Raw genomic sequence first — 26,040 nt, 5'->3', positions numbered from 1 at the left:
TGGTGGTTTTGTATACTTTATGTACCATGAAAGTTTTTTATAAAGAAAACAGGTCCTCCAGACAACAATGCAATGCTATGGAATTTATTTGTAACTGAACATTATATATACAGTAAATATACATGATTCTTACATTGCATAACAACAGGTTTAATCTCCAATTATATATTAAATCTTTCACAATAGTATTTAATCTATCTAAATCTGTAAAATAGTAACAAAAACATTTTTAAAACAAAAGGAATTCTTAAAAAGAAAGTCAAATACATCCTGTCAGGCAGTTTTCGTCTTCCAGGGCTCCTCCAGTCTTGTTAGCAGTGCAAAATTGTGTCAATGACGTCAGCCAGCAATCTTATTGTTCCTTTAAGAGTGTGCAGGGAAAACATCAGTATTTCAAAATAAAACGACAAAATGTCCAAAAGATTCTTCTACATGAAAAGCATACTGTAAATGTTGAAACACGAAAAGTGACCTTACTTAATCTTCTGTATGGCTGTCATAACCCATTTGTCTTTTGGATTTGCACAGATTTGCCTTCCCCTCACTGTTAAGAATCTGTGATAGAGAATGAAAAGAATTTAGCACGACAGATTGTTTCCCTTACAGTGTTAAGCATCAACATCTTATTTATTGACTTTTAATATGAGATATTCTAGCATTTAAGGCACAAACCACATACAGTATACAATATATACAGTATGAGTATATGTATATTTATGGATCACTTACAGTCTATAGCTGAACTACAGTATATGGCTCATTAGAACATGATATTAAATCATTAAATTTAAATAATTGACTTTTTAAGACTTCTTAATTGAGCAATTTAGTCATCAATAAACACCCAGGTCTAAAGACTATTCAGGCATAGAGGTCCCTTAAAGGAACAAGTAATAGGTTTATTCCATGCTGAAAAAAAGAAGAAAGAGAACACAACGTTTCAGCCGTGGAGCCTTCTTCAGGTGTGAGAGAGACAGGGCAGTAGGCAAAGGTAAAGTAGCGGGAGAACAAAGGTTGGGAGGGAGGAGGAGTGAGAGGCGGGAGCAGGGGACAGAAAGAGAGGCCAATCAAGATGTGTGAAGTCAGAATGGGTGCAGAGAGGTGTGAAATGAAACTTCCAATGAATGGAGAAAATTTAGAAGAACAGTAGTCTGTCGTTAAGAGAAGGGAGAATGTGTGATCCTAGCTGCAGAATAATTTTGGTTTCTGTAGTCTTTCTGATGTATGAGTTGGGAAAACCATCTTTGAGAACACAGACAGAGAGATTAGAGTGGTCGTGGCCATCAGAGGTGAAATGAGAAACAATGGGCTTGGAGAGATCTTTAATCTTCACAGCCCTGACGTGTTCTCTGAGGTCCCTTAAATACTTGTTACATTGATCTATAGCTGAAAAGTGTTGTAAATCTAAAAACATACAGTACATGTTTCAGAGTGTCTTATAAAACTAGATTGGGGCCCTCCAGGACAAGGGCTGGAGACCCCTGTAATAGACAGTGTAATGTAAATGGTATAGGAAAGTATGTATAGTAGGTACAGTCACAGAGCAAAATAAGAGAGTGACATCTACAGAAAGCAGATAAAATATGATATTGCTACAATTCAAGTTGAAATAGAGATAAAACTGTACTTACACTACTGCACTGATGTTGCAGTATTCCTTTGTATCTTGAATTCTATAATCTTTGATTATTTTGAGTGGGATTGGCTTTTCCGAATAAGACACACAACAGTTTACAGGACCTGTGCGGGGGGGGGAGAAGGATGTTATTTGCATTTACTACAATCTACAATCAAAGAAACAAACAAACAACAAGTAAACAGTAAAAAATGAAATCGGGGCCGCAGTATGCGGACGAAATCTGGTGCATTCGAGATCAAACCGGAAGAAGCCGAGTAACGAATGTAAAGTTGCACATTCAGGTTTCACAAGGAGTGGTTCCGTTCTGCTGGCAGATGGGTCTTTTCCAAAGCTATTAAAACGAAAAGTGATGGTTTTCCACTTACTCTGAGATTCAGCGACTGAAGTCAGTGTCATCAGAACTGCCAGGACTATTGTAACGCTTAAGATAAGACGCTCCATTGGGGTTTCTCGATTCTTGCCTTAGCTGTCGAGTTATGAACTATCTTTGGCGGCACGCTTCTGGTGTCTTTCTGTCGGGGTCCTCTTTTTATACATTTTTTATCATAGGAAATCTCCCATTCTTTCTCAAAAATACCTCACTCATGACAGGAACATTAGGGAAATTATTGCATAATGGTAAAATTAAAGTAGGTCACCTGGGGACCACAACCTTCGAGTTCCTTCGAAAACCTAATGCTTCCTGGGTTTAGAAAATCCCCAACTCTTTACGTGCTTCCAGTATTATCTGACAAAAATTAAATCTACAAACGTAACTTCAATGCTAATACAGTATATTAATTACTGTGTGTCATTGGAAACATTGTCATTGGATTTGTCTTTATTCATATTAAAACTGGCTCAAAATCAAATCCACCAGTAAATGTTAATTTTCTGAATTGTGATTTTTTAAAATATCAGTGGAGAGCTGTTTTTATTCCACTTATACACTGTTCTGTGTATAATTTTAGCAGACAATTGGTCTTTTGTTAAAAAGGCATTTTTATTATTTGGATTATACAGTATATGAAAAATACCAAAAATGCTTTAAAACATTCACAATTGTAAAGCACGTTTAGAGGGTTCATATTCTGCCATGTGATTATAAAAGAGTGAGCTACAGAAAAGTTAAACATAAATCATGAAAATGTTGAAATACCAGTTACACACAGTACATGCAAAAAGAAATGAAATCACAAAGGGGACTGACTTATGGTTCTTGGTAGCCTCATAAATAAACAAATAGCATGATCATTTCAATAGTCCACTCTACAGTACATATTTCTCCTGTTATTGCTTCTCAATATCAAATTAAAACATCTGGCCACAATATAATGGAATCGATGGATTCATTTTTGAGAAAATATCACTTCAATTACTGTTACACTCCTGTTAATATTGATTACTTTTATAAACCATATAATTGATTTCCATCAGACTTTTCTGTGATTCTAAATTATACCGTATTTTGACTGCTTACTAAGAATAGCTAATGCGGATGTTTAACACATTTATAAAAATTCTAAAATATTCCATAAAAACTAATGCAAATCTGATTCTCATAATCCTCAGTTGACTTACGTGTACCTTGCCAAACATGTTGAAATGTTTGAAAAGATAACTGATGGTTCATCTGAATGCTCAAAATAACCTAGCAATAACATGAATCACTTTCACTTCCTTTGATAACATAATTTAGGTATGAAACAGCAAATCGTTGAACATATCATCAATAAGCGCAACAGGTAATTTCAGAAGTTAGTGATAGTCAGCTCCATTGTATATGGTTAATACTGTTAACGAATTCTGACAGTGCTGCCCAGGGGTAACACATCAGAGCTTAATAAACACCCTTGTTAAGGAATGTGTAGAGCAGAGTTGATGGAATTCGTTGTAAATTTTGAAATTATCTCAACTGTTGGAACATGTGACTACTTGACAATTCAGCTAATAAGTATGCTATTTTTTTTAAATGTTCATTTTTTTATGATTTTGTGGCATAGAGCAATTTTTCTTCCAACATCTGAAAAGCATAAGTTTTGAATCTACATACAAAACTTTAGTTGAAGGGAATTTGTTAGGAATTTGTGCACCTTACTAAAAATTACGATCTGTACAGTATATACTGTATGCTGGTTAAAGTATCGTTGCACAAAGTTTTTATTACTTATCGCTTGGAGTAGGACAGGTCAAATCTGATATGATTTTGACAGTGGCTGTTAACATTTTTATGTGTATTTTACTGTAGAGGACATTTAGGGAACAAATCAACCACACTGTGATTAGACTTCTCTAAAATAAAACAATCAGAGGGAAGTTGGTATTTATATAATTTCTCTCAATAACTGTTATGCTTTGACTCTGTTTGAAAAAAAAAACTGGTACTCGTACTGATGGTATTTCACGAAATAATAACATTTTATTATCTTAGATTTCTATATTCTCACATCACAATTAAGAAAAAGCTTTGAAAGTATGGTATTCACTTGTATTACTATATTGTATTACTGTCTATAAATTCACTTCTATTACCAGATTTTTCTCATGAGGTACTTGGTTATTGTGAAACCAGATATTTCAAGGACAAAAGCATTAATAAGCACATGGCAATTTTTCAAGAGGAATTTTAAGAACCTCAGACAAAGAAATTGCCCTTTGGCGGTGAACTAAGTCATTTAAGAAATCTAGGGCATTCTAAATAAAAAAAAGTCAATTGAAAGTTATAAAACATGGGCGAAAAGCAGGGGTGGGAGATAAAGGGAAATTAATGACATGGTGAGAGAAGAAAGAAGATACAAATGTAGCTCACAGCTTGATTCACCGTGACCCATTTAGCTGTGGGGAAACAAGAGTTTTTCCCCTGCAAGCAGAACACCATTGCACATGACAGGCTTCCGTTCAGTGTACTATGTTCTTTCCCTAAACAGACAAATAAAACCACATAGATTTATCACGTATTCTCATTAATTATTTGGAATTAAATGCGTATTTTAAAATAACTACCACAGTTTAAAAACTAAAAATACAATCTTTTGTCTGGTGCCCATTGTGAATCTCTAGGGTTCGAAGATAATCAATTCCACACAGTAGTGTGTGTCACTACCTTCTGCCATTAAATTGGCCAAGAAGCTTTGAGATTTGGTGTTCCAAAGACCTTTAGTGCTGAGTACTTGACGTAGACATGACAATAATGGGACTTGATTCACCTAAGCAAAACCCTGCAAGGCATTGTCTAACGTGGCCCTTTGGACTTCTCCAAGATCACTAAATACAGTGGACAATGTCTTGAACTTCTTCACATTCAGCTTGTCAGCTCTAAAAAAGCATAACTATGGTCATACCTCATATTTGGTTAATTCTTTGGGTGTAGACATTTCTAAAACATTTCCAATTTCTTGTACTAGTTCATCCCCACCCATGCTATTCCTGAAATGAGTTGTATTCTACGAAAGCAGCAAGAGAACACCTTGAGCATTTGTGGATGTAGAAGACCTTTTATTTACAGGATTTTGAATCAGGTTTATATACAGGATTATGAATAACGTCCACTTCCCTGTAGGGATGACCCTAAGGCAGCCAGATCCTAATTTTACTATAGATATTGAGTGGCGTCACAGTAACCCTACAACTGATTTCTCAACCACCAATCAAATGCTTGGACCAGCTACTGTAAGTCTGCCTTCCTTCCCTCAACAAGAAGCACGTTTACACAACAAAATACACACTATTAATAATCATTTGTGGATCTCATCTTCTGCAATTTAATCAAATGGACTCAATACTGATGTGGAGAAATTTGATTTATATCACATGTTACTTGTGCTTTGGACAGTATTCCCATACTGCTGTTCAAATCTAGTCTCCCTTGCACTAATCTAATCAATAAGTCTTGAAGTCTGGTTTTGTACCTTGTAGACATACAGTTAACTGCTTTTACACCTGTGTAAAGAAAAATAGAACTTTATAATTCTTTACTCTTTGGCTTCCAATGTATCCATTTTTGGCAAAATTATGTAACAGGTGATTGCAGACTATCTGCAATCTCATCTTGCAATTTATGAATTGTTTAAACCTTTCCATTTGGGATTTAGACAAGGGCACATTACTGAAACAGCCCTTATTAAGGTGGGTAATAACTTACTTGATGGATTATGACTCTATGCTTGCCTTTCTGGAATAAGTGCAGCTTTTGATATTATGAATAATGGCATTCTACTGGATTATTAAAATTAATAAAGGATCAGTGTTCTAGTTGTTTTGGGTAATAGAAGCCATTTTTTAAATCTTGGCTGTTTTAAACCTGATGATGCTCCAATTACTCAAGGCGTTCCACAAGGTTCCGTGCCGGGTTCTTGCATCTTGGTCAGATTATTAACCATCATTGAATTGGGATTTAGGTTGAGGATGAATATGACACTTAGTTTTAGATTACTTACAAACTAAACCAGTTTCTACTGTTACTTTTCTGTACGTTACAGCTACATATTAAATATTAAATATGGGTTTATCTAAAGATAAACTATAATTAAAATGAACTCATTTCCGATCAAACCATACCATACGGTGTTTCTACGGTGTCGAAGTCTAGCCAGCAAGCAACAAGCGCAAGGCAGGGTACCCCCTGGATGGGGCGCCAGTCCATCGCAGGGGAAGTGCAAGCCAATCACACATGGGGACACTGGAAGAACGAGGGGATAAATCTGGCCCAGACACCAGGATAACTCCCTACTCTTATCAAGAAATGCCCAGGGATCTTTAATGACCACTAAGAGTCAGGACCTCGGTTTAACGTCTCCTCCGAAAGATGGCGCCCACTACAGTATAGTGTCCCTGCCACTATACTGGGGCATAAGAACCCACACGGACTGCAGGGTGAGTGGCCCCTGCTGGTCCCACTAAACACCACCACAGCTTCCCAGGAGGTCTCCTATCCAGTTACTGACCAGGCTCCACCATGCTTAGCTTCAGTGGGTAGCCAGTTGAGAGCTGCAGGGTGATATATGTATATCTCCATGAAAAACATATTGGGGTCGCACTCCTATGCTACTCTTAATTTTACGACTCTTTTCTTGAAATGTGAAATACAACCTTGAAATGTAGCAGATTAAACATGAAAGCATTTTTTTCAGGGACTTTAAATAATATTCTAAAACATTTGTGTCCAGCGATTTTGATTTGCTCTCTCATTAGGACAGGACAGGTTTCAACATGGCAGTAAATCTTTTTTTTACCACTCCTATTAATTTTCCATGTCATGAGTCTCTAACTCGACTGGCGTTTTCATATTGTCGTACTTACTTTCCTTTCTTTCAACTAATCAAGTGCAAATTCATCTTGACAATCTTTCAGTCTATATATAGTCTATATTAAAATTACAGTTAATTATTAGGATTATTTCAGATATTTTTTATATTTTGGGAATTTAACCCAAGGCCCCAGTGCTGTGAGGAGAAATACTAACCACTGCATCACTGTGCCACCCTTATATTATAACTATGAATTAGAAATCATCATTACTAGTTCATTACTACTCAAAAACCTCATCATTCTCTTTTCCACCTGTGGGAAGCACTTTCCCCAACACAACAATGGATCACAGTTTGTTCCAAACTTGCATAGCTCTAGTTCCAGGATAACTTTCTAACCTCAGTGTGGTTCAAGCAACTGTATTTTGAAGTGTTTAGTAAAATTCTTATTATGAGGAACTATGTAAATTTGCGGTGGTCTCTTATGTTAATGTCTGAGTTATTTAAGCTCTTTCAAAGGTCAAAAACATTTCAATAGTGAGCAGGCATTAGGTACATTTCTGGCATCAGGGAAAAACTATTTGGTCGTATTTGGATTTGTATTTGGAAAACAAACACCTACCCTTATGTGGTCACACACCGAAAAAACAGGTCTCGTGCTCCTGCTGTGATATGAGCTCCCAACACTTCCTAGTCTCATCTTTCATTTGAAGTGCTCTAATTTCAGAGATGGAGGAGAAAAGCATGTCTAGTCTTGATAAACCTTAAATACCAAGGGGACGGTTTTGCAGATACAGTACAATTGACACCAATATAAACTTTCAACAAAATTACAAATTCTAAATCTGAATTATTCACACCCCTTGGACTTTTTCATATTTTACTGTGTTGCAATATAGAATCACAATGTATTTATTTGGGATTTTTTGCCACTGATTGACACAAAACACTCTATAAAGTCAAAGTGAAAACAAAATTCTAACACCTGCTGTGAAGCATGGTGGTGGCAGTATCTTGCTACGGGGATGCCTCCCTACATCAGGGCCTGGAAAACGTGTGAAGAAAGAGAAGGAAAAATGGCTGCAGTAAAGTACAGAGAAATCCTGGAAGAAAACCTGCTGCAGTCTGCAAGAGACCTGGTGAGAAGAACCATCTTCCAGCAGGACGATGACCCAAGCCATGCAGCTAAAGCCACAGTGGAGAGTCAATGTTCTGGAGTGGACCAGTCAAAGCCCAGACATGAATCCAATCAACAATCTGTGGCAGGAGTTAAAAATTGTTGTTCACCAACTTTTCCCATCCAACCTGAGAGAGCTTGAGTAATTTTTGCAAACAAGGATGTGCAAAACAAGTACAGATGTGCAAAGCTGGTAGAAACTTTTCCAAGAAGAAATCTGGCTTTAATGTCTGACAAACTTGCCTCTACCAAATATTATCTCAAAGAGTGTGAATATTTAGTCAATCATTTTCCATTTTATGTATATAATGAATTTAGGAGGATCTGTATATTTCTGTTTTCACTTTGACATTAATGGTGCTTTTTTCAATCCATAGCAAAAATTCCCAGTTAAATACTGTTAGACATTATTATTCCATATAGTAACACAAGAAAATGTAAAAAAGTGCAAGGGGGATAAGTACTTTGATAGCCACTCAGCCGTTTTTCAAAACCTTCCTGCATTTACAGTAAGAGAACATTTCATACATTAACCGCCTGAATTATCATTAATGTTTTTCTTAAGCTTTAGAATTAAATTATTTAAATTTACCATTGCACTCAATTCAGATTTAGGTATCATGCACCTATAGCCATGACATGAGTGTTTTCAAATCAGCATGTTTCATACTGCACATGCAATTGTCTCACAATTCCAATCCATTTTGTGTACCATTACCTATTTCAATACTTCTAACAAGACACCTGTAGACATAAGTAATGTCATCATATATCTGAAACAAGGTTATTAACTAATTTATTAGGCGCAATTAATACTGTTAGCCTAGGTATGGGCATATTTGTGGACGAGACCACTTAACTATTTTAAGACACCAATTTAAATATTTTTTGTTATTTCGAAAGACAAAACTGATCCTTCCTTCCTTCTTCCCCCATTTTCTCCCTTTCCATTAGCGTGGGACAAGGTGCAGAGATTTAAAAGGGGAATTACATGCAAGATCGGAAAATACCATTACAACCCGCTGGAAACTTTTCATCCCTCTTCGATATAAAGGCGCCGCTAAAGATGAAGGACACAAGAGAGGAACACAACTCTAATGTTCTGATCTGTTCATTCATTCAAGCATTCTGACCTAGTGAAAAAAGAACTGAGAGAAGATGACCCAATTTAAACTGTTTGCTGTCACCGTGATGATGCTTTTGTCGGTGAACTTGTTCAGCGAACAGGTTGCAGCCTGTGAGTGTTACTTTCTTTTTCATTGTACAACTCCTGGACTTCTACATATACTCTGTCCAGATCTAAAGACGTGTGTTGTATACTGTATATAACTGGTTCGCTTTTCATTATTGCTTTTTTAAAACTTTTAAGCTATTAAATGTGCTTGCCGTGTCAGTTACATTAACTGGTTTTTCTCTATTATGTGATGTCTTTATGTTCAGTCTGGTAACCAGTAATTCTAACTGCTTGTTTTCTTTCAATTTCTAGACTGCTGTACAGGCTACTCAAAATCACAATTGCCATTCTCCAGAATCAAAGGTTACACAATACAGACTGTACATGGTATCTGCAACATTAGAGCAATAATGTGAGTATACAGAATATTTTAAATATTTTCATATGGTTGTCTGGTTTATATTTAAATCCTCTTACATAAAACACTTATCCAAATCAAGCTAGTGCCAAAATTTCAGTGTCATTTAATGGAGTCTTCAAAAGACAAAAATCTGAGTTTTTAGCATTGCTTCTTCTTAGATAAAATGATATCACTTTATGGGCCCTATACAATTTCTTGTATTAGGAATTTGTCTTTTCACATACCCCAACTAGCTCTCCATGAAACACACAGACAGGGAGAGAAACCTGGGGTCAGAGCACAGGGTCAGTCATTTATACAGCACCACTGGAGCAGTTGGGGTTAAGGGTCTTGCTCAGGGGCCCAACAGAGTAGGACTCCTCTGCCAGCTGCAGGATACGAAACCGGCAACCTTCCAGCCACAGGCACAGATCCTTAGCTGCAGAGCCACCACCACTCTTCCTGCGAGGTAACGTGTAGTTTAATGATAGAAAGAGCAGTACCTCGAAAAAGAAATATTAAGAGGTACAGTACATGAAAATGTAGAACAGGAATATTTTGATGTATTCTAATTAAAGATCTGTTCATTTCCAGATTTCACACAATCAAAAACAAGGATGTGTGTGCTGATCCAGCCCAGAAATGGGTGATGGACAGAATCCAGCGTCTTAAGTAAGTCCTACTATCTTTAATGTGTCATGTACTAGAAAGCAGAATGATCTACCACAACCTAGAAATGATTCCAAATTTAGCATGTTTAAGTAGTTTCTAAAAGCCTTACTTTTAGGTTGCAAAAATAAGACACTCTATTGAATTAACTGTTGCAATTTTAGTAATTCCTCAAACAAATGCTCCTACATCACCTTTAAAATTATGTTATAATTAAGATATGTATATAAGTGGCAAACGAATGTATAATTTGATGTAATCTGACTGTTCTTGTTTGCTTTTTTCAGGCTCAAAGCAGAGGCACTGTCTTAAAGATGAGAAGATATGAAAATGGTTCATGAAGAAAAGAGGAAACGATACTTCAGCTGTACCAACAATAATAATTTCATTAACAGTATTAATTTATTAGAAAGGGGGAATGAACAAAAGTCATTTATTTTTTCTGTTGTTTGCACTGAAATAACATTCATAAACAAGATAGTATAAAAGTAGCTAATCTAATGATAAAAATGTTTATGATAAATGTGATAATGACAAAACATATTTTAATATATTTATGCTGATATTTAAATTAATGAATTATGTGAACCAGAGTATTTACATCTATTCTAATATGTAAGATCAAAGGAATAATGAAATATCTAAAAAGCTAACATATTCTTATATAGTTGTCATAAGCTAAGTTTTGATGTTTAAAAACTAAAGTTTAATGTATGTTCATTGGAGGATGTTTTTATTCATATGGAAATGGATATGTGTTGTACATTTCAGAATTCACATTGAATGCAATGTAAAACTATGCAGTGTACATTTTATTAAAAATCCAGCATGCAAGTCCATGTTTCTTCCCTCATTAATGAAAATATTTTGAAAATATAAAATTCAGGTTTGTCTATACAGTAGCTTCATAACTCAAGTTCAAAAATGCTCAAATTGAATTAGTCTGGTTACCCTTCTCAAAGACAATACTGTGATGATTTCCATCCAGGGTTCCCCAAACACTGGTGCACAGCACTGGTAGACCTGTGGGTAGTATTAGGATAAGTCATCCATTACTTTCTAAACTCTCCAGAAAACACTTTCTCCTGAGACATGCAGTGACATCATTGAGAGACTCACTACTGTCCAGTCAGAACTACCTCTCCTGTCTGGTGCTGTGGAGCTTGCAGTGTGTTAAATGGACATTGTCTGCAATCACAAACACAGGTGGAGAAAGTTTACAGGTCTCATTCTCTTTCACATGTACAGTATACCGTAGTCACCGCTAGACAGTAAAGTCTCCAAAGAATGATTCTAGATTGAAGGGTGTTTAATAAAAATATTTGAGATCACAATTAAAAAAATAAAAAGGTATTGTGCTAAAAAAGTTATTTTGATTTCTTGCATTGTTTTTTAAGCATACAATGTGCACAGCTACTGTACCAAACACTGTGTCTCTAATATACTGTATGCTAATTTCCAGTCAATAACTAACAACATACTGTATGAACCCATATACTTCCTCAAATTCTACTTCAGTTGTGAGATGTTTCCTATAAAATAAGAGAAATGGGATCCATTTGAATAGAGTGATGATGATCGGGTTATTTTAAATAAACCCGACTTAGCACTTACATGACAATAATAAATATGGAAAACAATGTAGATAATTGTAGAAAACAAATAACCAAAGGTGTGTCACTTTTGTGAAACATACTCCCATTCTTTTAAAAAAAATGCCACATTAAAAGACGACTTTAGAGAAACCAAGTGATTCCTAAAGATTGTTTAGTGATTCATAAATATGGCCCCATGCCAGACGAGAAATCAGAAAGACCTTTTCTGGTTTCTAAATTAACCACTGGCCTTTCAACACTGTGACAGTGTGTAGTCGGAGCCGCCACACCGAGCACTGGTAAAAAGTGAACGCCCCCTGTGAGGGGACGGAAACACCGGTGTGAGGTCAACAGGGACCAAAAATAATACAAAAGTGGAAAAAACAAACAAAAAGCAAAAAGAAAGTATGCTGCTGTGCTGCGTTACCTCCAGGCTGGGCTTTACCTATAGTATTTAACAGCGTCCAGCTTGGGGAAAAAGAGAGCCTCTAGCACAGCGGTGACCAGACTGGACATATTGTACCCTCTTTAGCGGGGCCAGTCTGGTGAGGAGGGCACGCAAGGTTAAAACAAAACAAGAACTGCTGCATAACAAAAATGCGTGTGTATGCCACTGCCCCAGCGAAAGCGCGTGATGGGACAGGCAAAAAGAAAACCTTACGCGGTTGCAAATCTCTCCCCCCCCCTTGCGGGGGGCAAGTCCAGTGTGCCTTTATAGGACCCGCCCAGCTGGGGCTCATCAGCTGGAAGCTGGGACAGCTGGGACTAAAAAAGGCAGGCGTCGCCCTTCTACCAGGGCTCCGCCTCCACACTGGACACGCCCCCCAGCGTAACTACACGTAGTCCTCGGACACAGGAAAAATTAAAATTAAGACTGAGATACAATGATTACCTTGTCTCTTGACATTTATAAAGTCTCGTCAATAGAAACTATTCCTTACTTTGGTGAAACCACACAAAATGTATCGTACAGTATATAACTGTAATTGCACAAAATAAGCTTGTGTGAAAAATCACTCAAGAAGAATTGATTAGCACCACTCCATCTTTAGTGCAGAAATTGTCTTAAAATCATGAGGTGAGTTTTTAATAAATTAGTACCCAGAGTAATGTGTTAATGGCCATGCAGGTCAAACAGCACTACCTTATTGGTTAATAATAATAATTATAATAATATAATTATTATTCCCTATACTTCTATAGCACTTTTCTGGACACTCCACTCAAAGCGCTTTACAGGTAATGGGGACTCCCCTCCACCACCACCAATGTGCAGCATCCATACATCAGCTATCAGTGGGGCAGAGTAATGAAGCCAATTCATAGATGGTGATGATTAGGAGGCCACAATTGGTAAAGACCAATGGGAAATTTGGCCAGGACGCCGGGGTTACACCCCTAATATTTTCGAGAAACACCTTGGGATTTTTGATTATCACAAAGAGTCAGGACCTCGGTTTAACTTCTCATCTGAAGGACGGACTGTGATAGATGGTTTTGATAGTAAGTAAAAAACTGCTTCTGCTTTGTGCTTGTGCAGTACTGAGGCCTTGGCCAGTTGGCTTTGTGGATTATCTTACTGTCATAGAATCAGTGTAAGTAAGTAAGGCTAGTAAGGAAAGCATCAGAGTAAGTTGCACTTTATTTTAGAATAATGTACAGAATAACAGACTTTTCTTTATGGGTGTATTTTTCTAATAGTTTAAATGTGCATCTCTGAAGTAAAGGCCATTGAGTGTTCAACATCAAAAACTGAAAAAACAATTATTAAAAAAATACTGTTTAAAAGCCTAGTAATACAATAAGGATGTACAATATACTGTATATTACTTATGAACATAAACAACAAATTTAAAGCTTCCAATAGTTTCCTCATAGTGTGCATTATTAAAATAATATTGTTATTAATACATATAAATGTTAATAAGCTTCTAATATAAGTTAGTCATTAAGTAATCTTTAATTTCCATTGGACAGGATCTTCAAAACCTTAAACACCACAATTCACAATTCACTGTAAAATATACATTATATAGTTCCTCAACATTAATACATTTTTTCCTCTCTCCTATACAGATACAGATTTATTAGAATTAATCATTAAATTAAAATAAAATGATTAAGGTATCAGTAAAATCACTACAACATAATTGGGGTTTTGCATATTGGAGGTAAAAAACACTCAGTGATCACCCTGTTTAAATGACTTCAATATGGCACCAGTTTGTGGAACCGGTCTATACTGAAGGGAAAAAAAATAATGAATAGAAACATAAATAATTATCTAAAAATGAACATGAACACAGCAGGTGAAAAAACTGTCTAAATCGCATCAGAATTTTTATGCTTAAACAAAACTTCTGAGTTAATAAATTTTCGGTGGCTGTTACTTTAAGCAAAATCTCTTAGCTCCAGTGTGCAGGGTAAAGATATGGTGACACACCTGTAAACTCATGCAATCTGTGGGTATACTGTAGGTGACATTCCCAGTGCCAAAGATGACAAACAAGCCAGACTAGAAAAACTCCCAACAGGATCCGGGTTACAGCCCATTCAACAAACTGGATTACATCATCGGCTTTGTGTTGTTTTGTTTTTAAATGTAAACATCCAGGTTGGACTTTCCTCTAGTTTTCACTGGCTTCAAACACCTTTAAAATTATGATGTAATATATTCAATAGCATAATTATTGCAGCCTAAACATAATGTATTGACACCCTTCCTGTTTGCTAGTTCAAGTACAGTATGCAGCAAACATTTGTAGAAATACGCAGAAATGTTAACTACTCCATTAACCTATACAAAGTCGAGCTACTTTTGCACTTTGAATATGATCAGTTCAAAATAGACAAAATAAAAAATATAAACATGTTTTAAATCTATTTATAAGTTATAATATATAATCTATAAATTATGAATAATTAACTATGAATCTATACATTTATCTACAAAATGGAAAATTGGCAACACTATTTCAGGGATTGCAAAATGCATTGTATATTGTAACAGGTAACCAGACATTTTTTCTCATTCTGCTTCTCTGTCCTTTTTTAACAGACTTCCTCAGCGCAGGGTTTCAAAGGTCAGTGAAAGAGAGTAACAAGAGAGTGTGCCAGGGGGTTTCCGCAGAGATCAGGCTTAACTGCATGTCTTTTTTTAAATGTGACACAAACATTTTATTTTTTCCTTTTCTGCCTGCTTTTATTTTGGTATTATGCAAAGCTCTTTTCTACAGGCAGCCAGGTGAGACACACATGTAAACAAAATGAATCTTTGTTTTATTTCCTTCTATTATTATCATAGCAGCAATCATACCAGTTAAGAGTAAGTAATATTGTAAGTATATAATATAGTAAGTATGTAATATAGCTTCTGCTAAGTAAGTATATTACATGTGCACTAATATCTCATATTCAATTAAGAAGGTATTTTTTCAAATATATTTACTGAAGATCTCTTACTAAGGTTAGCAGTGACATGAAGTAGTTCGTGGAGTTTACAATTATTTACTACCTTATTTGCAAGGTAATAGGATATGAGAGGGGAAAAGAAGATGTGGTGCACAATTAAATATTAATATTTATATATAAATAAAGTCCAAATTAAGCACTTCCCTCCATTATTACAGCTCAAACACAGTAGCTATAGCAAAGTTTAATTTAAATGGTATCATGCACCCAACCTACAACAGTGTATGAATATCTATTAATATAAGAATTATACTTGGAAATCAAATGGATTAAAAATTCAGATGTAGGCTGGTGAAGTTTTTTTGTGTTAGGAGGTACAATGTTTTTGCACAAAACTGCTTAAAAATTACTCTAAAGTGACATTTAAGCAAAAGAAGAGAAAACCGCTGAAAAACAATGTTTATTGTTTTAATCATCAGCATTGGTTTTGTTAAAAAAAGCGACAAAAACATTATTTGTAGAAAATGGAATGCCGTTGTAAACAATCTTCTGTATATAATAAAAAGAATGTTGCAAAATGTAGAAATTCCATGCCACGTGCCAGATAAAAATTTCTCCACTGTAAAAATGCAAGGGGAAAAGATTGAACAATGACAAAAGGAGGAAGTAATTTAGGAATATTGTTTCCATATACACGCCTCATCACAGAAAGCCCCATGTACGAAACGGGTTCTAATTTTGATGACCTGTGGAAACTCCTGAGTCTGCCTGTACTGTATAAATGTGGCCTCCTGTTAGGTTAGTTCATAGCAAAGCTCGTAGAACACAGATCTCGTCTTACTGTGAAAGGTTGCTGACTGTACCTTAACAACAAAATGGCAAGCTCTAATCTCATCACAGTCATACTGTTTGGACTTCTGACAGTGAACTTGTTAGCCCTACACTCTGAAGCAGGTAAGCATTGTATTCACTTACTTAGCTTAAATAGCTAAAACCAGTAAGAATAAATACATTTTAGATATACAGTGGCCTTTTTGAGTAATGATTTTTTTAAGATCAAGTTGTATTTTACTTTGTTTTAAAAAGACTTAGCCTTACGTGTAAAATACACCACTTATTAAAGACACTTCTAGGAGTCACTTTCTTTGCTCTTTTGTTTTTCTCCTGTCATTTTGTCTTCACTGTAAGATTTAAGAGCTAGGTCTTCAACTGATATAATGTGGACAAAACTTTCAAAATGTTACTGAATAAATTACAGAAGGCCTGTTTCCTAAGGAAAAAGGTCACAGTTTACTTTGGAAGTAACTAATTAACTAATGGGAATCACAGCCTGGATGCTAAACCTCCTTTCTCTTTTCTTTTTTCTTTTAGCCCAAGGAAACTGTTGTCTCTCGTACTCAAAGAAGCCGCTTCCACGCCATCTGATTGCAGGCTACACAATTCAGACTGTCATGTACAGATGCAACATTGATGCAATTGTGTAAGTCATCGCACATGCCAAGTTAGCACCTGACACAGGTGCATTTGTAAGGGAGCGACCTGATTGCAGTCCAACTTATTATTGTGGCAACTACTGCCTAAACACATTCGTTCAAATGAGAACAACAGGGCTAAGAACAGCACTGGCACCCACAAGTACAGTTATCTTATAGGCTGTGTCTCTGTATTTATGCCAGCACATTTCATTTTGCAGTACAACTGCATTCTTTAGTCAGCATCTTCTCACTGTACATTGCGTACATATCTTAACATTTAAACTACGGCATACAATTAAGTTATGATCTGTACACACTAGTAACTAAAACCCACAAAAGAGCACAAGATCAAAGTAAATGAAACACAAACGGAAGCAAACAAATGAAAGGACTCATGTGTGTACTTGCGTGTAATCTTTGAAGTCAGAGTGGTGATTAAGATGACCTACAGTATATTGTGCACAGTGCTCTCCTCAAAGAGTATTACGTATGATGATATTATAAATGTATTTTTTTTCAACCATGCTGATATGCTACAAATATCTGCACTTGCAGGTTCCACACTGTCAAGGGAAAATCTGTCTGTGCTAATCCAGCAGAACACTGGGTGATGAACAGAATCGAATGGCTGAAGTAAGTGTCATTTTTGGTGTTAGTTCTCTATGCTCACACTTCTAAGCCCATGAAAAACTAATATAAAATGCATATGCATTTATGAAGAAATGCTATAATACTAGTATTAGGCTATAATAATAATGTTTTTATTACAATTACTAATCAGCAGTCTTTAAGTTCCATCATAGTCTCTTTTTTAAATACATGAGCAAAATTATAATTCTATATTATATTATGTTGAAAAGTTAAAAATTGTTTTTAAAACTCTTCTTTCCTTCTTTTTCCTAGGGAAAAAGCAAACCAACTTGTTCAGTAAAATTCTGTCACCTCTTGAGTCTGAAGATGGATTGAAGAAGAAAATAAGCTAACGACCCAACTTATTTTTAAGCCCTGTACAAATGTACAAATACAGATGGAAGGACCCTCTTTTGTTCTACCTGCAAAATACTTTTTGGTTTTCAATTTTAATTGTAGATAATTCTGTATGGTCATTTTTACTAACTGCCTTTATGCTATGATACTAATGTTATTTATTATGCTGGTCAAAGATAAAGTGCTACAATAATTCTGTTACTCTGAAAAACTACTGTTATTTTGGAGCTTAAGCATTTACAGTACATGTTCTTATTCTAGCATTTTGAATGTATTTAACTTGTTGCCTAACAAGCATTTGGCATCATATTTGATTTGCATGTTTGTGTTATTACTCTGTTTCATAAACAGAAATGATGTAATGTATCGATAAGATACTATGGTAAGATATACAAGAAACTTTAAAACACTTTGTTTTATATGGTATCACACATTTGTGTTCTTAGTTTATCTCAATTGGAAGAGATTTGTTAAATGAATTTGTACGGAATTCTCATAGAAGGCTTTTAAACTGTTTTCCTGGGGATTAGTATGGATATTTCAGTAAAATAAAACAATATTTATAAATAATAAAAGATCAAGTAGTGTTCTGTCTTCTTTCTTAACTACAAAACTACAAAAACCTTTACAAAACAATCACAGCCACCACTGCTGTTTTTAAACTTCACCGTCCGGACACAAGCAACAAAGTCTTACTGTACATCAAAACAAAAAGACATCTTTCAAAATAATAAAATAGTAAAACTTTCAACAGAGTTATCCTTTTTACCATCACTTCCTAGGTTAGTCAATCAGAGACAGGCCATGTATAGTATAACACCGTGTATTGTATACATACTGGACCATATAAACTACATATAAAATAAGAAATTCACAAAGTTATTATCAAGAAAATGACAACCAATTTTGTAGCAGGTGCACCAATATTTTATAAACAGACACTATTTCTTTTTCAATGACTGCTAAGTTCAATACAGGGTCACAGTAAGGCAGAGCCTGACCCGGACAGTCCTGAATGGGATGTATACAGTCTCACATACAGTACATCTTGCAGATGGGGGACAAAGACACCGCTGAAGCTAGACCGTATGTCTTTGGACTGGGAGAAAGACGTAGCCCCTGGATCAAACGCATGATAATAGGGACCCAGAAAGTGCCTCACGCCTGCATCAAATCAGGAAGCCAAGAGCTGTGAGGGAGAAGTGCTAACCTCCAAGTTGCCAAGCCGCACCTGAACTGACATGACACAGGTACATACGTTCGATGATTAACATCCATCATGAACGGGAAAAGTCTGTGAAAGTCTCGGGCTAGTAGCATGTGTTGTCACTGATGGACAATGTACAAGCTGTACAAGGGTGGTGTATGCTCTGCATCAAGTGCAGTATTCTGGGATTCCATCCTAATCCTGTAATAATGTTTGGACAAGTATGTGCCTGTTCACTGGTTTCAAAGTCTTAAATGCCACAGGTTGTCTCAGCTCCCACACATATCTAATGGGGTTTAAGCCTGGCAAACAGAAGATCCACAGCAAAATTAACACGTTCTCAACTTGGAAGAAAGCCACCCTAACACAAGAAGACATACTGTAGTGTTATCCTGCTGGAATTTTGACACATCAGGACACATCAGGTTCCAGCACTTGATAGACAACCAGAGTGGACAACCTGTCTACTTGTGATTAATCACAAGTGCAGTTCTGTTGTGGCTAGACATCCCTGCCCAAACTGTCAAACTTGGAACTTCCCAATGAACTTGGTGAAATGTCATGGTTCGAGGTCTACCAGCTTGTTGCAACTGATGACAATGTATCTGGCTGTAGCATCATGCCACATTAGAAATTGAACACCCAAGACAGCAAGTAACAGAGGGCTGATCAGGATTAGCCTTTAACACACCAATGGCATGGATATGTTGCAAATACATGGCACAAAACTCTGCATGAATAGAAACAAGGCATTATGGTCCTTTTTCTAAGTTGCATAAGACTATACATTCAACAGAACAAAATCTCTATCTTTAATTAAATTATTTTGTGTTTATGCAAGTCCAGGTCTCTCAGGGTTATCACAGTCAGTCCTGAATAATCAATTAATCTAAAACATTTGATGAATAACCTGAATCAAAGCTTTATTTTTCTCAAAGCAGACAAGCATAGAGTCTTTCTTAAAGAAATTTAAGTACAGTAATAGGCCTTAAGAGAGCTGTGGGCTTCATTTAAAAAAAAAAACGAATTCAAAGATGTGCAAAACCCCTATTTAGCCTATTAAGAATACATATACTATACAAAAAGGTCGTTTTCGCAAATGGCACAAGGACCTTGCGTAGTCTTATACTGCCCTCTACTGGAAAATCTGCAAAATATAATCAGAAAATGGATAGATTGGAAAAGGAGTTATCAACCAGCGGTCTCGTGAAATTCAGACACTGTCTAAAATGAATGCAAGACAAAGGGAATCTTTTCAAGTCAAACACACTCACAGTGGATCTGTTGTGATGAAGCTCATAGTAGGATCACTGGCCTGCAATCTTGCTTTAATAATAGTAAAGCAAGTTGTAATGCACATATAATATCAAGCATTATTTAATCATAGTAAAGCATAATGAAACAATCCATTATAATAATTCAATTAAATGTAATGTTTAAAATAAGGGATTTCTTGAAAGGTTTTCCCACAATCAGGAGAGATTGAAAAGACCTGCCATAGAGCTTTACTGTGTAAAAAAAAAAAGTCTCTCTTTGATATATAAAAACTGTCGTAAGTCTCCTATTCCTTTTATCACACAATACAATTACATGTAAATTGAGACGTGTGAATCTTTCTGGTCATGTCAAAGCAATTTATTGAATCAAAAAAGTAACTATCTACCCAGCAGAGAAAATAAATTCCAGAGTAGGAAAATTCAATCCCGACTTGCATCCTGTACTCCAGAATGGGCTCAGATTTGCTGCAACTCTCACCAGGACCAGCAGCTATCTGTTAAAGGCTGGACAGGTTTTTACCCTCACAACATTAGGCAATATTAGACAGAAAAGTTCATGAAGCAACAGGTTTTTACTGAGCTGCAGAAATGCTCTTTGTTCGGAGGACACAGCCAACTCACTGCTGGATCCAGAAGGGAAATGATGTCTTATGGAAAAGAACCTGTCTGTGAACATCTGTGACACTGGGCCAGTAGCCAGGTCTTGTGGAAGGGTGTGAGTAAAGAGACTCTCTGGATCGCCGGGACTCTAAAGAAGACCCACAAAAGAACATTCTGTTCTGTTTTACCTCCAGCATGCTTGTAGAAAACTCATAATGGACCACTTGTGATGTTGAATTGAGCTGCTTGCCAACCTTAGAAGCCCAAAACCTGAACGTCTCTAGTATTACACCCTGGGGCCTCTGGCTCAGCAGTAGCACAGATATGGTTGTTCCCATGAGTAACATCACTGGTATCACCTGGCACACTGGGGTAGTGCATTCAATGATTAATAGCAGATTCTTCTGCAGCTTTTAACAGTATTTTCATGTCAAGTGTGAGGAGAAATAGCTGGGTCTGGTAAGCAGGCTGCTGTGGGTGAAACATTGAAATTTACTGACTGCAGCTCCGGTATGCTTGCAAAACGCTCACGTACTGTAGTGCCTTCCGCAAAACCTGCTTGAGCTCTTCTGACACTGTAACTGTCTGCAGCTGTGCTTCTAGGTTCAGGATGGAGGGCACCACTTCAGAGAAAGCCTGCTTCTCCGTGTAACGCTGTTCCATGAGCAGAGATGTTTGCAAGCTCCTCCAATTCGGACCACTGACTCTCGGACAGAGGCTGCATGCAAAGCTCTATAAGAACCTCATTCAAAACAACTCTCAACAGGTCTCTCAGTTTTACACGGGATCAGACCTCCAGTTTTGTTTACAGTCCAAAGACAATGTTTTACCACATTTGGACATGATTTTACCTGGGACTACTGAAGATTCAAGAGCACTGCTCACCACAGTTCTGGCTCTGTTAAGTGTTGTGCTTTCTGGACACTCCACTCAAAGCGCTTAACAGGTAATAGGGACTCCCCTACACCACCAATGTGCAGCATCCACCTGGATGATGCGACAGCAGCCATAGTGCACCAGTACACACACCACACACCAGCTATCAGTGAGAAGACCAGAGAATAGAGTGTTGGAGCCAATTCATAGATGAGGATTACTAGGAGGTTTACCATGCTTAGTAAAGGCCAATGGGAAATTTCAATGGGGTTTTTAATGACCACAGAGAGTCGTGAACTTTTTGCGTTTCATCCGAAGGATGGCGCCTTTTTACAGTATAGTGACCCCTATGGCTGGGCGATATACCGAAACTTTACCTCTACCGACGTTAAGAATCTCACACCGACCTAATTTTGCTTATGTAAAAGCTTTCCCTACTCATGCGTGCTTTCATGAGCGGTCCCCTTAAAAAAACTACAACACCCAGTCGTCATATCCAGTCACATGCTTCTGCCTCAACCAACCTTCGTTCTTTATTCAAAACACAAAGAAGCGTGCCGGGCATGAGACAACAGGGTCGCTCATGCTGAACCCCAGTCAGGCAGGGAAGACTCAAGTACAACTGAAGATGAGCTGGTATCTAAAAAAGATGCAGTGTCGATCGTTTGGTGCTATTTTGGCTATAGCAAACAGGATACTGAACAAAAAGAAGTCGGATGTAAACTGTCGGAAAACCGTTTCTGCGACCAAACGTAACACGAGCAACTTGTTTAATCAAAACTAAGAGTAAAAGGCCTACAAGTGCTGCATGAACACCGAAAGAGTAACATAAGGGAGGATTTTATTTATTTACATTATTCATTTTGAAAGTTCACAATGGATGTGAAACATAATTTTATATTTTTGTTAGTAATTCAGGCAACTTCAACTTGCCTTTTACTGTAAAACAATTTAAAAGTAATCTTTTTTCATAAGATGCATATTTTGATTTCTAGCATAATTTATATTGAAAATCTATAAGATGTGAGACATTTAGATTTAGTCGGCATTTAATAAATATTCAAAGTCCTATATTTTTCATAAATGTTCATGTGCAATATGTTAAAATGTTCAATATTTTTTTCATTAAAAGTCATTCTGTTTGTGTTTCCATGAATAATGTCCTTAAATGATTTGTAAGACATTGAGATAAGATGAAGTGTGTGCAGCTTCAATAGTTTAGCATATTTAAAACATGATCTTTCAGCATATCATAGGGTTACAAAAACAATTATCGTTAATTTATCGATATCGAGGTAAATGTGTGAAATTATCATGATATTGATTTGAGATCATATTGCCCAGCCCTAGTGTCCCTGGGGTATTAAGAGCCACATGTAGTGCAGGGTGAGCGCCACCTACTGGCCTCACTGACACCTCTTCCAGCAGCAATCTTAGTTTTTCCCAGGAGGTCTCCCATCCAGGTACTGACCACTTGAGCTCCAGTGGGTTGCCAGTTATGAGTTGCAGGGTGATATAGCTGATGGCTAAAATTGCTTAGATTGCTGTGTATTGCTTGGATATCTATAGGTATTAGTAATGAGAAACTGTTGTGTGTGTGCCAGGCTTGGGATTCTTCTGTATCTGGACAGTTCAACATCCTGCAAAATGTAATTTTGTAAGTTTGTGCTGTTGGCACCACATTATCAGCACCTGTAATGAAAAAATATAGATTTTGTTTCCAGTCTTTAAACTGGACATTTGAAATACTGTAAGCAGGAATGTCCAAAAATGAATTTCAATAAAGGAAACTGGCTTCTTCATGTGTGTATATATATTTATGTAACTTAAAATTTACAAATAGTTTAAGTACAAATAAAGTCTGTGAAACATAAGTCAGATTTTATGCACTTTTTTTAGTAGTTGTGATACTTTGCGAGGGAATCTACTGTATATGCTTATTTTTCTTAAAGATCTTAGGCAGGCAGGGCAGACTTACTAGCAGCCATATCACCCTGCAATTCACAACTGACAACTCACTGAAACTAAGCAGGTGTGAAACTTTTCAGTACCTGGATGGTACTCAGTACCTCCCGGGTCTAAAAACTAAGGTTGCTGCTGGTTAGTGGGGCCAGCAGGGGAGGCTCACCCTGCAGTCTGTGTGGGTCCTAAAGCCTCAGGATTTATTATTATTAAAATGGATATAGTTGTACAGCAGTTAGGAGAATTCTTAAAAAGGCATGTGTTGTTCAAACAGGAAGAAGAAAAAAACTAATAAAATCTCTGTACTCACCGCTAAGAACGCTTTCTCCGCCCTCTATTGAAGCATCAGTATGATCCCTACACTCTTCTTCCCAGTCCTCCTAATAATCTCCAATATTCACCACAGTCTCCCCACTTCGTCTCAAGGATTTTTTTTAAAAAAAGTTTGACCCATCCTCAACAATCACAAGCAATACCTTATCCTCCGATATGACGAATTTATCAAGAGCGCGTTCAAGGCACTTTAGGATCATCTCCTAGGTACTGTGTGTGGAAGAGGACTCACATTTAGATTAAAGAAATGCAGGCTGTACCCTGCTATCTGCTGGGATGTACAGTAGAAGCAAACAGAAATACCTAGAATTAGGAAGGATGCCAACAGCTCTCTCTGGTACCATCCATCTACAGACACAGTTACTTTTCCACGTGCTGTGTGCCAGACTCCTTTATGATTGCTGTCGTCCTCGCTGCGCGGTGAGTGTGGGGAAGCGGGCGATTCTTCTAGATCCTGGAACTCCGAAGCAGTAGCGTGATTCTTGGAAGTAGGGTTCTAACACCCTGCAAAATCCTTTAAAGGATGTCTCAACAAATTGACCAGCGCCTCCTCCCCATCCTTCTTCAAGTCAGGGGACCCGGCTCCCCCACATCTCAGACTTTCTCTGGCATGACCCCGGAAGGCTCTCCTCTGAATTCCTGCAAAACCCCTTTTTCTTCTCTCGCCCTTCTTTTGCGTTACGTTGTAGACCTCCTTCTGAAAGCTCTTCGGGATCTTTAAATCGGTTCTCTTTCTTTCCTTTCAACTCCACGGCGCAAAACTTGCTACGGGTTTCCAATCCTGCGTTTTTCGTTAACACGGGGCATCTGCTTTTTTTCTTTACGGGCATCGTGATAAAAGTTATACCGAACAGCATATTCTCGTGTACGTCCTGTGGTTGTTGTCGACGTGGAACCATCTAAATCCATAATTAAAAGAAATTAATAAGATGTTGGATAGAAAAGCTGTTACAATTGTTAGAAACAACCTCGGAAAAGTAAAGGAAATCTGGCTTTAACGCCCTCTTGATGGAGAAATAAGACATGTATTTCTTGCTTTTGAGATTCGCCCAGTCCAGTGAAAGGCACAATACAGAAACAAAAACTAGGACATTGAGTGCATGGATTCATTAATCAGTTTCAGTTTTGATTTTGGTTTTCCAACTCCGTTTCAATATTCGTGGTTTTATTTAACACAACCGCATTCAACACCTACTCTATTACGTCTTCCTTGCTTCGTTAATGTCCGGAACATTTCGTGAGGTTCCGACGCAGCGTACAGGTTCTTAGACACCATCCATGCTGAGTAAAAGCAGTTGCATTTTAAGGTCTTGCATTTGATTGTTTACTTAAATAAATATGTTTCTAACTACAATATTTATTTAACATTTTGTAATTAAAGACACTCTCAGGAAACTACCCTGTGAATGCTCATTATATGGACTTTATTTTTTTTATTTGAAGGAGTAATCTTCTGTTTTTATAGTCTTAATACAAAATAAAAATCTAAAGTGTACGAAGCTATTATTATACTACATTTCTCCAAGCGCCTTCAAGACTACCGTAAGTACGTCAGACATAGTGGGCATTTGATTATGTAGCACCCCCAATGCGGTTGTATCGTTTAAACCAAGTCTGTTACATTACCCGAGTAATAATAATAATAATAATAATAATAATAATAATAATAATAATAATAATAATTGCTTACACTTATATAGCGCTTTTCTGGACACTCCACTCAAAGCGCTTTTACAGGTAATGGGGACTCCCCTCCACCACCACCAATGTGCAGCATCCACCTGGATGATGCGACGGCAGCCATAGTGCGCCAGAACGCTCACCACACATCAGCTATTAGTGCGGAGGAGAGCAGAGAGTAATGAAGCCAATTCATAGATGGGGATTATTAGGAGGCCATGATTGGTTAGGGCCAATGGGAAATTTGGCCAGGACGCCGGGGTTACACCCCTACTCTTTTCGAGAAACGCCCTGGGATTTTTAATGACCACAGAGAGTCAGGACCTCGGTTTTACGTCTCATCCGAAGGACGG

General features: G+C 37.0%; 2 protein-coding genes and 1 long non-coding RNA gene across 4 annotated transcripts; 2 read left to right on the top strand and 1 right to left on the bottom strand.

Annotated features, from left to right (window-relative positions):
- Positions 1-526: 526 nt before the first annotated feature.
- LOC148676876 (uncharacterized) lies at positions 527-25,327 on the bottom strand. 2 transcript variants are annotated; one of them, XR_015928907.1, is made up of 6 exons: positions 23,985-25,327; positions 11,236-11,307; positions 7,854-10,118; positions 7,487-7,581; positions 1,632-1,740; positions 527-555 (listed from the first exon to the last, which is right to left on the bottom strand). It is a non-coding gene; the product is annotated as an uncharacterized LOC148676876 (long non-coding RNA). The 2 variants fall into 2 exon arrangements; XR_015928906.1 differs by lacking the exon at positions 11,236-11,307 and having other exon boundaries at positions 7,854-7,909.
- LOC148676878 (C-C motif chemokine 20-like) lies at positions 9,141-11,118 on the top strand. The gene is made up of 4 exons (XM_088614995.1): positions 9,141-9,278; positions 9,528-9,627; positions 10,210-10,287; positions 10,572-11,118. The coding sequence occupies exons 1-4, from the start codon at positions 9,200-9,202 to the stop codon at positions 10,594-10,596; spliced, it is 282 nt and encodes a 93-aa protein (XP_088471121.1). The 5' UTR covers positions 9,141-9,199; the 3' UTR covers positions 10,597-11,118.
- LOC148676877 (C-C motif chemokine 20-like) lies at positions 15,719-18,327 on the top strand. The gene is made up of 4 exons (XM_088614983.1): positions 15,719-16,244; positions 16,662-16,770; positions 17,321-17,398; positions 17,669-18,327. The coding sequence occupies exons 1-4, from the start codon at positions 16,166-16,168 to the stop codon at positions 17,694-17,696; spliced, it is 294 nt and encodes a 97-aa protein (XP_088471109.1). The 5' UTR covers positions 15,719-16,165; the 3' UTR covers positions 17,697-18,327.
- Positions 25,328-26,040: the final 713 nt, after the last annotated feature.

Source organism: Lepisosteus platostomus, chromosome 2, assembly GCF_059453375.1.
Source record: "Lepisosteus platostomus isolate fLepPlt1 chromosome 2, fLepPlt1.hap1, whole genome shotgun sequence".
NCBI lineage: Eukaryota > Metazoa > Chordata > Actinopteri > Semionotiformes > Lepisosteidae > Lepisosteus > Lepisosteus platostomus.
Note: the sequence above shows the minus strand (reverse complement) of the source record. Positions and strands in the feature narration are given on the sequence as shown.

What these genes read in the sequence shown, in the direction of transcription:
- LOC148676877 (XM_088614983.1), top strand. Translation starts at nt 16,166, where the DNA reads ATGGCAAGCTCTAATCTCATCACAGTCATACTGTTTGGACTTCTGACA. An exon ending in AGCCCTACACTCTGAAGCAG is followed by an intron (nt 16,245 to 16,661) that starts GTAAGCATTGTA and finishes TTTTTCTTTTAG; the next exon opens with CCCAAGGAAACTGTTGTCTC. An exon ending in TGCAACATTGATGCAATTGT is followed by an intron (nt 16,771 to 17,320) that starts GTAAGTCATCGC and finishes CTGCACTTGCAG; the next exon opens with GTTCCACACTGTCAAGGGAA.
- LOC148676878 (XM_088614995.1), top strand. Translation starts at nt 9,200, where the DNA reads ATGACCCAATTTAAACTGTTTGCTGTCACCGTGATGATGCTTTTGTCG. An exon ending in TGCAACATTAGAGCAATAAT is followed by an intron (nt 9,628 to 10,209) that starts GTGAGTATACAG and finishes GTTCATTTCCAG; the next exon opens with ATTTCACACAATCAAAAACA. An exon ending in GACAGAATCCAGCGTCTTAA is followed by an intron (nt 10,288 to 10,571) that starts GTAAGTCCTACT and finishes TGCTTTTTTCAG; the next exon opens with GCTCAAAGCAGAGGCACTGT.